We start from the raw sequence: 12,370 nt of genomic DNA, 5'->3' as shown, positions 1-12,370 counted from the left end.
CAGCCACACAATCATTCTGTGGATTATTCAGCTATTGTTCTCTGAGGCAGCGCCATTGTGCCGGCCGTACAAGCGCACTATTGTGATTTCCTGTACAAAGCAGTGGAGTATCTATCATTGATGGCGAGGGAATAAATACATCCAAAATGGAGGAGTGCCGAGCTGCAGCTCCGCTCCTCGCACACTGTGCTGCAGCTCAATACTGTATTGACAAGTGGTGTCTGTTCGGCCGCAGATTCTGCGAGAATTCCACCGCACCGCACTGCACTGCACCTCCTTCTCCTTCTCCTTCCCCTTCCCCTACAGCTTGGCCCTCACCCCCTTTCTCACTATCTCCTCCTCTTATTCCCTCTCTCTCGACACAACCACCCACCTCCTGCTCAAGCTCCTTGATATGGTGTGGAGAGGTGGGGGTCAATGTGGGAAGCGTATGGTGGTGGTGGTAGTGAACCCCACACGACGAAAGACAGGCAGGCAGGCGGTGGGGAGGGTGGAGGAGAAGGTAGCACCCCTCTCTGTAAGACCTGTCACCTCGGTGCAACAATGGCCGTGACAATGACACTGGAGGAGAAATTTCCGCAGACACCTCCTCCCCAGCTCCCCACTCCCCAAGCTTACCACCACACAGCTCACGCCTCATCCTCGTAGTGCATTAAAATCTGCTGCATCAAGATGAATGGGTTCTTAATGGCTTCCATTTGTTACAATTATCATAATTAAACACATGTCAGGGGCAGACAAAGGGAAAAAGGGGCATTTCTGTGTTAGCACCTGAAGCTGGAGAAGGAAAAGAAGGAGGATCGGGGCCCTGGGTGCAGAGAGCAGCTGTTACAAAACAATCTAATAGAGCAGTGTGAAGGAATCAGGCAGTAAATTAACACACAGCATTTCCAGAAAAGTTGGCACGTGGCCAAAAACGCCATTAACTCCAAAAAGCCGTTGTTTGGTAATTTAGTTTAACATTTATTTAGCGGTGAAAAGAGTTGTTTCTACTGAAAACCTTATTTGTACTGAACATGAGGACGTTTGGAAATCACTGCCTGTGAACACACTCAGACTGAAGGCTCTTGCACGTAACCTCGGAGATTAACTGGTAAAAGGTTTATGGGTCAGGGTGAAGTATTTAAGCAGAATCCACACAAAGGTCAACCCTCGTCAGGAAGCTTCTTACCAGTCTGTGCCAGACTTCTCAGCTCAGCTCGTGGCTGTTAAAACAAGTCCAAGATAGCAAAGAATTTTGGATTGTCTCCATTTATGGTAAATGATACGGCCAAAAAAAAGTCTGAGGAAACATGATGTTTATAAAGGCCAGGGTTAGAATATATATATATATATATATATACCTGTACCCAAGTATAGGCTTAGGACTATTATTTACTGTATTTACAATTATACTATACTATTTATTTATGTATTTATTTTTATCTGAACAGGGAGATTCCCGACTCTGAAAAACAAAAACCGCTCCCAGTCCAGCACCTGTGATGGTGCAGAGCTGCATTCACAGCGATGGTATTTTATGTAAATATGTGAAGGAACCACTGAAGTGGAGAGTCTGTGTCCTGGTCTGGCCTGACTGCAGTCTGGAACTGTTCTCCATTGGACACGTCTGTTCCCTTATGTCAAAGAGGAGACGGCAGCAGTGGCCTGAGTCTTTATACACACAAGTCTTTTTATATACACAGGTGCTGGTGCTGGTGGTCGGGGAGGTTGAGGTTGAGGGGGGGTCCAGTTACAAAATTGTATATATTAACCAGTATCCACAGTTCCATGGTGTAATGGTCAGCACTCTCAAATCTCAGTGGAACACTAAGTACTTGGATGCAGGTAACAATTATTTTTATCATCATTTATTTTATTTAATAAACAGCATTGCGTTAAACAACGGTTGAACATCTTTGTCTATTTGGAATTTCAAATTTAACCACATTTTTTCACAAAGTGCACAAACTTGTGTGGATGTGGAGGGTTTTCTTACGGCACATAATTAAAGATGTCCTCTTCCATTTCCATAATCTCTTTTCTGCAACAGTGTGAACCTTGATCCTTTCTTGCCATGTTTCATCACTATGTCCTTGTCCGTTTGATAGTGGAGCTTAATGACCGCCTGCTGAGCGCTGCCAGAAAGGCTGTAGGGCCCTCTTAACATTTTTGTAACACTCCCCTCCTTCTCCTTCTCCTTCTCCCCACTCTGTCCCTGCATTCTGTCCCTTAAACCAATCAACTCTTTTCTTTCCCATCACTGTGGAGGAATGAATCGGATGCTTGGCAAGGGCCTTTTACTCCTCCTCCTTTTCTCTCTTTCTTTCTTTCCTTCCTCCCTCCCTCCTTTCTGTCTCCCTTTTGTAGCTCTCATCCTCCCTCTTGTCCTCTTTCCACCACACCTTTTTATTTCCCTCACCCCTCCGCATCAATCACACATTCCCAGCTTTCCCTCCCACTACCACCAACGACACTGCCTCCAAAACCTCCTCCTCCTCCTCCCCCTCCTCCCCCTCCTCATCGTCATTCCCTCACTTGGCACTCCTGGCACTGTGGGTGGCGAGTGCCAGTGAAGAGAGGCCTCCTCCTGGCTTCTCCCTGCATGAGCCTCCATTTTGTGAACTGGCTTCTTGAGGGAGCCAGCTGTACGTGCAGACACAGAGTGTGTGTGTATGTGTGTGTGTGTGTGCGCGCAAGACAGAATGAGGAAAGAAATTGGTGTTGCAATGGAAAACAGTCACAAGGCTGAGTTCTTTGTGCTTCCCGCTGAGAGCGGCCCAGGGATCATGACTTAACCTGACCCCGGCCCTGCTCAAGACACACATTCACACTGACATAAATATACACCAGTGACATTCTAACACGCACGTACAATCATCCACTTTCAGCTCCTTCACTGTGCTAAAAAAAAAAAAAGGACAATCCAAACTCTAACAAACTAAACAAAAAAAGTCTGTTACCTCACGACACAATTTGCAGCAGCAGGAGGCTCATAAATATATTTTTGCACTGGCAGTTTTATAAATATTTAAAACTTTGAAACAGTCAAGAAGATCCTTTGGCGTTGGAATAAAACCACACCATGGGTCGTTTGAAAAAAAAAAAAGTCCTGTACAAATAAGAGATAAGACTTCAGCTCTGAGTACATCCTCGTGTTTATGATAACAGCTGGTTTGACCTTGATGAGCAGCAGCAAGGACAAAATAAACACCAGTTCCTGTCAAAAGAGGAAGGAGGAAGAGTGTGGAAATCTTCTACACCAGAAAATAACAGCTAAAAAAAACCTCTCAGAATTAAAAGAATAGGAGCTGCTGTCTATAGGATGACATCAGTTAACTGTTTCTGTGCGTGGACTTTTTCAACACGCAGTGAATAATAACTGAATTATTTCTTAACCACTTCGTCTTCTTTTCAGCTCTCCAGAAATACACCACCATCCATTAATGCTGCCTTTTTAACCCGCTCGATCTAATTCTCTAAACTGTCGGGAATCGAACATCTCACCGAACCCTCTTAGATTTCCAATACCCGACTTTTTTTTTCTTTCTCATCCTTATAAGTATAAGTCAACAAGTGTACATGAAGGAGGGAGGGGACGCGGCCATGCAGGAGCTCTTCACACAACAGAGCTATTTAAAAAGACGTCATTTTTATTTATTAATGTTTATTTATTTTTTTAAGAGAAAAACGAACGGTTTCTTATCCCATGTAGAACCCGGGCGCAGGAAATTAAACAAGCAACAACAAAAAATGCCCTATAATCCAGACGTGCTGCTGAAGCTGATTCACATCATCCAAGCCAGGAATTAAGTCAGTTTGAAACGAAAGTGCAGCACTTTTGTTGGAATATAACCAAATGTTGAAAGTTCAGGTTGTGTTTTTATAATTACATGGAGCTGCCGTGATGAGACCGCGCGCGCCCACGGGCTGCCCAGGAGGATATTCTCAACACATTATCTCCTAGACGCAGGCTCGCGCTGCGTCCTTGCCGTCAGCTCCAACAAAAATATGAATTGTAATTTGTATTTTTGGAAACCTGCTGTGTAAACAGAGCTGCGTGTGAATATGCACAAAGCCTGGAAAACACGGCTACCTGCGCTGCGTGGCTTATGAATATGCATTTGGTTCCTTCAAGGGCAAAATAACGTTTGAGGAAACGACGGATCGTTGGAGCCATTTTGTGACAGAAGCTTATTTGTTTGTGTAAAACTTAAATTGTCCCCCTGTCTCTCTGCCTGCCCGCATCTGTCTGTCTGTCTCCCCGTCTGTCTCTCTGCCTCTGTCTGTCTCTCGCTCTCCTTTCATGCTGTTGCTAGGGAAGCAGGGCGTATGCGCTCCCTTGCCGCGGCTGAAGGGTACGGGGAAAAAACAGAAATGAGGAGAAAATGCGACGCTTTGACCGACCACCTTTGAAGTCAAATGGGACTTGACCCCCTCCCGCATCAATTTCACGACACAAATCCGGGAATAAATGGGTGTAAAATGTCTAATTTGGCCGCTTTCTGTCCATTACCTTATATGGCAGGGCAGAGATATATCGTGCCTGTGTTTAATAGGCTGGCTGTGCCGCTCTGCTTGGAGGCTTCGTTTTAACCCTTGTGCTGCTGAATTATTTTTTTGAGACACAGAGGCGTCGGTCGTCGCCCCCTCCTCTCCGTTTTTTAGCTGTTTTTGTGCCACTAATGCGACACCTTTCGTCGAATGGCGTCGTTCTGGTGGCCGCGACGCGTGCGGGGCGCAAAATTTAAGCGCACGAAACGCGTCTTTTACGCAGGAGGAGGAGGGGGGGGATTCTCCCTGGTTCTAATTATGTGGCCATAAATTTAGGTGACTGAAAAGGAGTGACAGCTACAGCACACTGTACACACACTCACTGGTGATGTGGTTTATGTTGTTGGATTTAAATTGCCATGGTGCAGATATACGTACCACACACACACAGACAGTCAGTGTGGTGATTTTGGTGTTTGGAACAGAGCTCTCTCTCTGTCTCTCTCTCTCTCTCAGTGAGCGGGTGTCTACCATTACAAAGTTGCCACAGGTATGCTGAAGGCGGCACAGCAAACATCTGCTGTGTGTCAAATTAATGCCAGTTGAGCCCAGAGGACATGGCACCGGTTTGACGATCACAGAGTGTGACCTATATATGCGCGGCGCAAATAGAGCCTCAGCCCCATGCACTCACCCTCCACTGTGCAGTTTGAAGAAATAAATAAATAAATGATCTTGAGTTCTTCTTCTTCTTCAGTCTCGGTGAGCTCCAAATCATTGGTGATTATGTCGCTGTGCTTCCATTTAAACAGTGCTCCTTCATCAAAGTTTGCACCAAAACACGTGTGATTTTCAGCTTCTCCAGGTGCTAATTTGCCGCCATAAAAATGTCGCAGGTCTCGGATGGCGCATTTTCCGTGCAAATATTTGCGGTTTATTATTAATTGTTATTAACACAATTCTTCAACCCCTTTTTCTAAATGACCCGTGTGGTCTTAAAACCATTGGATAAATGGATATAATTCAACTTTAGTGTTGATCTTTTAGTCACTATTCAGTGTAAGGATGGTGATGGTGGAGGTGGAGGATGGCACCGACACCACCATCCACAGATGTGAACTCGAATTAAACAGTAACAGATTCACAAGTGGATTTCCTGCACGCCATGACTGTAACGCGCTGATTGATTTTGGTTTCCAGATATGCCTCCCGCAGTCCAGCACTCACTCACTCACCCACTCTGGGGATAAACCCCAACCTCTGTACGGTGCAAGGACTCCACCGCCTACCCCTCCCCTCCTGACGTCATGCAAGCGAGCTGAAGCTATTGCAGGAGAGAGGAGAGGAGAGGAGAGAGGAGTAGCAGCTCACAGAGCCGCACTACTGTGAATATATCTCTGTACGTATGTATCCTGCTGCTGCTGCTGCTGCTGCTGCTGGTGGTGGTTGCCAGGACTGAGGAGTGAGTGTGTGCAAAAGCTAAGAGAGTGAAAGAGCGAGAGGGGGAGGGAGAGGGAGGTGGAGGGAAGAATACACTTGGATTTGGATACAACTGGAAAACTACCAAGCGCGCACAGAACGCACCGAGAGGGAAAGCACATCGACCGTGCGGAGCCAGCGTTTCACCTTCTCCCTGCCGGGATCCCGCGGTCGGATTCAACCGAACATGGAGCTCCCTGCCGCCGGAGAGCACGTCTTTGCGGTGGAGGGCATCGAAAAGAAGCGCATCCGCAAGGTAACAGGGAGACACACGGAGGGAGAGAGGGAGCACGTTTGCACCAGCGCGGCCGCCGCCGCTGCTGCTGCGGTTACTGAAATATTGCGTTGACATATTTTACCCAACAAAAATATTCTCCTTCTCCACAACCACAGGGCAAGATCGAGTACCTGGTCAAGTGGCGAGGCTGGTCTCCCAAGTAAGTGTCCGTGGCGCACGGAACATTTTCTGAATTATCTGAGATTATGATTCATGGAAACAAAATCAAGTTTGTGCAGGAAAAAAAAGGGCAGTTATAAAATGCGCGCGGCTGCAGCGCGCGCGTGTATGTGCGATATAGTGTGTGTGGTTGTTTGTGTCACTGTATGCGTTTGAGTGTGTGTTTGTGGAGCGCGGTCGGTGTGTGTTTCAGTGTATCCACGGATGCCTTCACTAATTTATGCGAGGGAACGGGGGGAAGGCACAGCCATGTAATCCCGTTTTAATTATTTCTGCTCTGCCAGCGAGTTTGTGAGACAGTGGTGTTAAGATGGCCGACTGTATGCTGGTGCTGGAGCAACGTTTGGACACACACACACATTATGTTTTTGCTGTTATGTTTTGTTTTGTTTTTAATTTTTTTGCACGTCCTTGTGGCTCATTCCATGCCCGCGGACGTCACCGTTCATTTGCTGATCGCGATCCTTCCACTATCACTGACCTTAATATTTAAAAAGAAACGACATATTCAAATGTAGGTCACAAAATTTAAATTTTGGCACGGAGCTGGACCAGTGTCCTCTGTGCTGTGCAGTGCCAGAGGCATGTTTATGCATCTGTTTACCTGTGTGTGTGTGTGTCACTGAGGCCCGTCAGAGTGACAGCTCTCTGACAGTTGTTGTTGTTTCTGCTCCTCTGCAGATACAACACCTGGGAGCCAGAGGAAAACATCCTTGACCCGCGTCTTCTCGTCGCCTTTCAACACAGGTGAGAGGGATGTGGACTTTGGACGAGGCCTCCGCAGCCTCCACTTCAGCCATGACCATATATGGGCATGGGAGGAGGGGCGCAGCAGTAATTCTACCGCCCCCCCCTTCCCCCATCAGCCACCCTCCCCGCATCCGCCCCCTTCCCCATAGGACAGTCTCCTGCCCGTGGGGATGCGTGAATAGAGGCGAGAATTCCTCAATCATCAGGAAATAAGCGCGGAAATACGTACGAATGTGCGCGCTAATAGCGTAAAATTGTCTGATTTTGACATATGTACGCGTCAAGAATTGGACTTCTACTAGAGCACGGAGCACGTCTTTCTACTGATTGACCGAGACTCATTAAAAGGAAGCGGGATTGTCCTGGTGATCATTTAAGTGAACGGATCTTCACAGTTTGGCTTCCTGGAAACCTCTGTACCAGAGCAGGACAGGTGCTAAGTTAGCAGCTAATTTTCACAAAAGACCCAGGCTGTGTGTGTGTGTGTGTGTGTGCAGCGTTTGTTGTGGTTTTCTCATCAGTAGGCCGAGCTGCACCTGATGGTATTTCCATCATCACTATCACTGAGCCTTTACTGTGCTGTAGATGCTGAATATCATACCTAAATGGCAACCGGCGTTCAGTCTGGGTCAACAGCAGGCATGTTAAATAATTACAAACACATAAATGTCAATCTCTGGGGTTGGGATGTTAATGAATACAAATGATGGCACTCTCACAGCTTGGTGACATGTGCACAGCAACATCTTGTCTGGGTTGCAGGACCCATGAGGCCTGTGTGATACAGTCTCTCTGTAGGCCACCAGGCCTGAAGACATGAGGGCTGGGGAAAGGAATTCGCTTTTCTGAAAAGGCTAATTGACACACACACACACACTGCTCTCCAGCGTTTCCAGTGTGCCGCTCTCATATTCCCCTGCAGCCTGCCTGCCTGGCTCAGTGTGTATGCATGAGTGTGAGTGTGTGTGTGTGTGTGTTTGGCTCTGAAGGTCATGGAGTGCTGCCTCTGCCTCTGCTCTGTGTGTGGATTCCTCTCTGCTCCCAGAGGATGGGGGAGGGGATCCAACAAGGGAGGCTGTAATTGCCAAATCTTCTGTGAATGGAGGTCACCCCCAGTCGGATGCTGGTTAGAAATGCCACGCATTATAGCATTAAAAAGGTAGAGAGTGTGTATATATATATATATATGATACTGCACTTTAGTGACCGGCTCTGACACTTTAAACATCTGCAGCAGAGTGACCCAACAATGGGCTGGCTTCACACATGCCTGGTGGAGTCTGTGCACAGCCAGTTTTCACCCACCACTGGTTATTTATGAGCCAATGATGAGTCAAGGTTTATATCAGGGAGCAGCGTTTCACGGGCAGACCGCTGCCGAAAGTCTGCACAGCCGTCGTCATGTTCTCAGTCCTTCCTCGTTAAAAGCAGTGTATAATTAGTCTGATATTTATCTCTCTGCACTTTTGCAGCATGGTGTTGTACAAGACACGGCGCTGCATGCATCCCGGCGCTGTGGCGTTGTGTTCGTCCCATTCCTTCCCTATCTCATGACCCTGATTAGACATTAAACGTGTGGAGAGGAGGCTGAGCTGACGGAGAGTGGATGTTTGAAAGACAAGGGGAGATTCTGCCTGCTTTGGCAGTAATTAAATTTTCCAGGGTAATGAGAATACGGAATGGGCCGATTACCATGGAGAGCTATGCAAATAGGGACCATCATGCTTTGCAGAGGGTCACGTGTGGGCATTCATTAGACGTCTGAGTGAAGATTCCACTTTTGACCTTGAACGGATACAAGAAAATGAAGAATGATCGAAATGCTATGCATGTTTTTCCCATTTTGTACACTTACATTGTTTATTTCACCAAAGGGACACTGTGGACAAATTAGTTTCATTTTTTATTTTATTTTTATTTTTAGAGAGAGACAAGAGCAGCAGATGGGATACCGAAAGCGGGGGCCAAAGCCAAAACATCTTCTTCTTCAGGTAATTATTATCTCCATTTGTTTTTTAGTGTTTCTGTTTATGAAACCACACACACATGAATCAGATTGAAGGAATGTTAATGTTGTTATTATGGTCGTCAGTTTGGAGATACTAGTTAACCAGGTTTGTTGTCTTCGTTTACAAAAGCATTGCTCGTGTGCTTAAATTCGTTCCATCCAAAGTTTGTCTATTTTATGACTCAGCTCTCAGTTGCGAGGACTAAACTGTTAAACTTGGTCTATTTATAGCTTAAAATTAGTTTAAACAATTACAAAATTGTGGTTGCTATAAGTAGGCTGAGAAACGCCCTTAAATTAGTCAAATATCCTTAAGTACGTTAGCTTGTGACTTGAACTACTTCCTGACTTTTCCCAGAGTTAGACCAAGACTTATTAAAATATTGTAATATACTCTAATGTTTTGGACACAGAGTAGCTCAAATATAATAATAACCTGAGCAACAGTTTACAAATAAAATAAAATTGAGAAGAAAGCTCGAGGATAGGACAAACAGTGCTAGGACCTAATCAAATCATTCATTTCCAACACTGTTAATAAACCATTAATGAAACTGTATTTTCTACAGAATAGTTGAGCCCATAGGAACCCCTTCAAGTGTCATAACTTGCCCCCCGGCCAGACCTGGGACTTTGATCCTTTTCAGCTTGTTGACTTCCTCTTCGACCGTGTGTGTCCATATCCGTACAATGTTTTCATTCACATGCCTGTTTACAAATGTCCCTCAGATTAAAATAGATGAGGCTGAAGTAGCACATTGTCGTGCCTCGGCCGTCTCAGCGCAGGCCTTTTACACCGCAGTATTTGCAGCCAAATTTGATTATATATTCTGAGGCTCAGAGCTGATTGCTATTCATTGTCACTTCCTAAGAGGCGCACCTCGATGCCAGAGTCACACGTGGCCAGCGATCAGGGATAAAGCGTGACATGTCTGGTGGCACTTCTCTGACCTAAGGTCACAGCCACAGCGTCTTGAGCGTTCCGCTGCACTGCCCTCCTGACGGCCCGAGGGGTCAGTCTGTGCAGGGGCAGGAGGAGGGGAAGAGACGGTGGAGGGGCTGGGGGGTGGGTCACATGCTGAGTACTACTCCAGTGCCTTCTGCCAGCGTCCTGGAAACCAAATTTTTATGCAACAACCATAACTGGTTTGTAAATGTTAGTCCTGGCAGATGATTCAGCTGCAGTAAAATCTCCTGTTATTGACATTTAGATCATAATGAGTCGACAGTTTCTCACACGTAAGCACACCTACACAACAGTTTTGTTTCGACAAAATAAACATCAGTATGCTGCAGTGATTACATTACATTGTTTCAACTTGGCCACAAAGATGACACGTTTATAATGGAAAGACTGAAGTGTCAAAACCTGTATGTATGCCCTGCGTACTGAGTGCTTTCCATTCCGGTGTATGAGGCCTTGTTGCCATGTTAAACATTAATAATATATTTGTATTATGAAATATATTTATATATTAAATATATAGTATGTATTTTTTATTAGATTTTTTTATAATAAAATAATAATTTGTATCTTTTTTTTTTACTCTGTTTTTTTACTTTGTTGAAAATCTTACCGTTGTGTCTTGACCCCCGTGTCAGGTACCCTCGTTTGCCAGGAGATCCAGTATCCCTGCTGGTTTTGAGGAAGCAAGTCAGGAGACAGAGGGTGGAGTCAAGTCAGATCCTGTCCAGGTCCAACGTCCCCAGATTCAGCAGTACCAGCTAAACAGCAAGAAGCACCATCAGTACCAGCCCAGCAGCCCGGAGGTTTCGGCTGACCAGCTCGCCAACGGCAAAAAGAAATTCATCTACCAGCTGAACAGCAAGAAGCACCACCACTACGAGCCTGACCCAAATATGTTTGACACGCAGGCCTCTAAGCTCAGAGAGGTGGTCAAAGTTCAGGAGCCGGCCTGTAAACAAGCTAATCCTGGCTGGAACTTACCTCTGGCTCTGCAGCAGAAATGGGTTCGTGACAAAGACACAGGATGTTTGAGCAAAGTCAAAGAGTTGGCAGTGGAGGTGAGGAAACCGGTGGTGAAGGAGGCCGAGAGTGAACATGCCCTGAAACCAGATCCTAAAGACGCAACGCTGCCGAGCGCTGTCAGCAGCAAAATGAAGATAATCAAGAACAAAAACAAAAACGGACGCATTGTGATTGTCATGAGCAAATACATGGACGGTAACAAGGTTCACGCAGCCAAGGGTAAACACGGGGAATCGTCAGGTGAGGAGAAACCCATGAGCACCAAACCATCAGAGAGCAATCCAGGGCAGAGAACCAAAATAGGGGAGCATCTGGAGAATGGCGTTCCCAAAGAGATTTGTAACGGCCGCTCCCCTCCTGCTGCAGAGCATCCCATCAAGTGTTCTCCAAAGAACAGACATTTTTCCAAACCTTCACCAAGCACGGCAGAGGAATACAACACTGAGGTGGCCAGAGGTCAGGCCGATCTACCTGATGACCTGCCGTTACAGCTGACTGCCAGCTCACCGTCCATGTCCTGGGCCATGGACACCAACATTCCCACACCTACAGCTGTGGACCAGATCAGGATACCTTCATATCCTGGCGACCGCAAGCGGAAGCTGTCAGATCCGGTGGAGGACAGGGGTGTTTCTAAAACCTTTCTGGCCTCCAGGAGCTTCAGTGTGCCCAGCACAGTGGTGCCGCCCCCTCAGGATAAACCCATGGACCTACACTGTAGCAGCCGACGTCCCAGCAGCAATTGCACGTATGACTTTGTGGACTCTGGCGGCCAGGACGAGCCCATGGATCTCAGCTGCCCAAAGACTAAGAGACAAACGGAGCCAGAATTACGTCCAGAACCACAACCGGAACCGGAGATAGAACCGGAGCCCGTACAAAAGTCTGAAACACAGCCAGCAGACGCCGAGGCTCCACCTGTGATGGAGGACACGCCCAAATCTGCAGAGAAAAGTAAAGAGGCGCCTGTGAAGAAAATCTCCCCCTTCATGGGAAACATCATCATCACTGACATCACGTCAAACAGCCTCACCGTCACCTTCAAGGAATATATCTCTTTCTGAGGAACTCGTTGTGAATTATGACCAGCTGGAGCGCCATGTCAATATGTGCATATGTAAACATGTAACATATGTATGTATCCTGTATATAAGGAAATTTATAATTTATCATTCAAATTCAATATGTTTCTTATAATGTTTTATACTGTAAC

General features: G+C 46.4%; 1 protein-coding gene and 1 long non-coding RNA gene across 3 annotated transcripts; one reads left to right on the top strand and one right to left on the bottom strand.

Moving 5' to 3' along the window:
- The first annotated feature begins 5,804 nt into the window (after nt 1-5,804).
- On the top strand, nt 5,805-12,364 carry cbx4 (chromobox homolog 4 (Pc class homolog, Drosophila)). Of its 2 annotated transcripts, XM_008329895.3 has the most exons (5): nt 5,805-6,208; nt 6,346-6,389; nt 7,091-7,156; nt 9,084-9,150; nt 10,770-12,364. In XM_008329895.3, the coding sequence occupies exons 1-5, from the start codon at nt 6,140-6,142 to the stop codon at nt 12,219-12,221; spliced, it is 1,698 nt and encodes a 565-aa protein (XP_008328117.1). In that variant the 5' UTR covers nt 5,805-6,139; the 3' UTR covers nt 12,222-12,364. The 2 variants fall into 2 exon arrangements, with proteins under 2 accessions (XP_008328117.1, XP_008328116.1); XM_008329894.3 differs by lacking the exons at nt 5,805-6,208; nt 6,346-6,389; nt 7,091-7,156 and adding an exon at nt 7,288-7,592.
- Nucleotides 9,050-11,252, bottom strand: LOC112488436 (uncharacterized). Its single transcript, XR_003052475.1, has 3 exons — nt 11,116-11,252; nt 10,745-10,892; nt 9,050-10,278 (listed from the first exon to the last, which is right to left on the bottom strand). It is a non-coding gene; the product is annotated as an uncharacterized LOC112488436 (long non-coding RNA).
- Nucleotides 12,365-12,370: the final 6 nt, after the last annotated feature.

This window comes from Cynoglossus semilaevis, chromosome 17 (genome assembly GCF_000523025.1).
Source record: "Cynoglossus semilaevis isolate Cse_v1.0 chromosome 17, Cse_v1.0, whole genome shotgun sequence".
Taxonomy (NCBI): domain Eukaryota; kingdom Metazoa; phylum Chordata; class Actinopteri; order Pleuronectiformes; family Cynoglossidae; genus Cynoglossus; species Cynoglossus semilaevis.
This window is presented reverse-complemented; position numbering and strand designations above follow the sequence as displayed.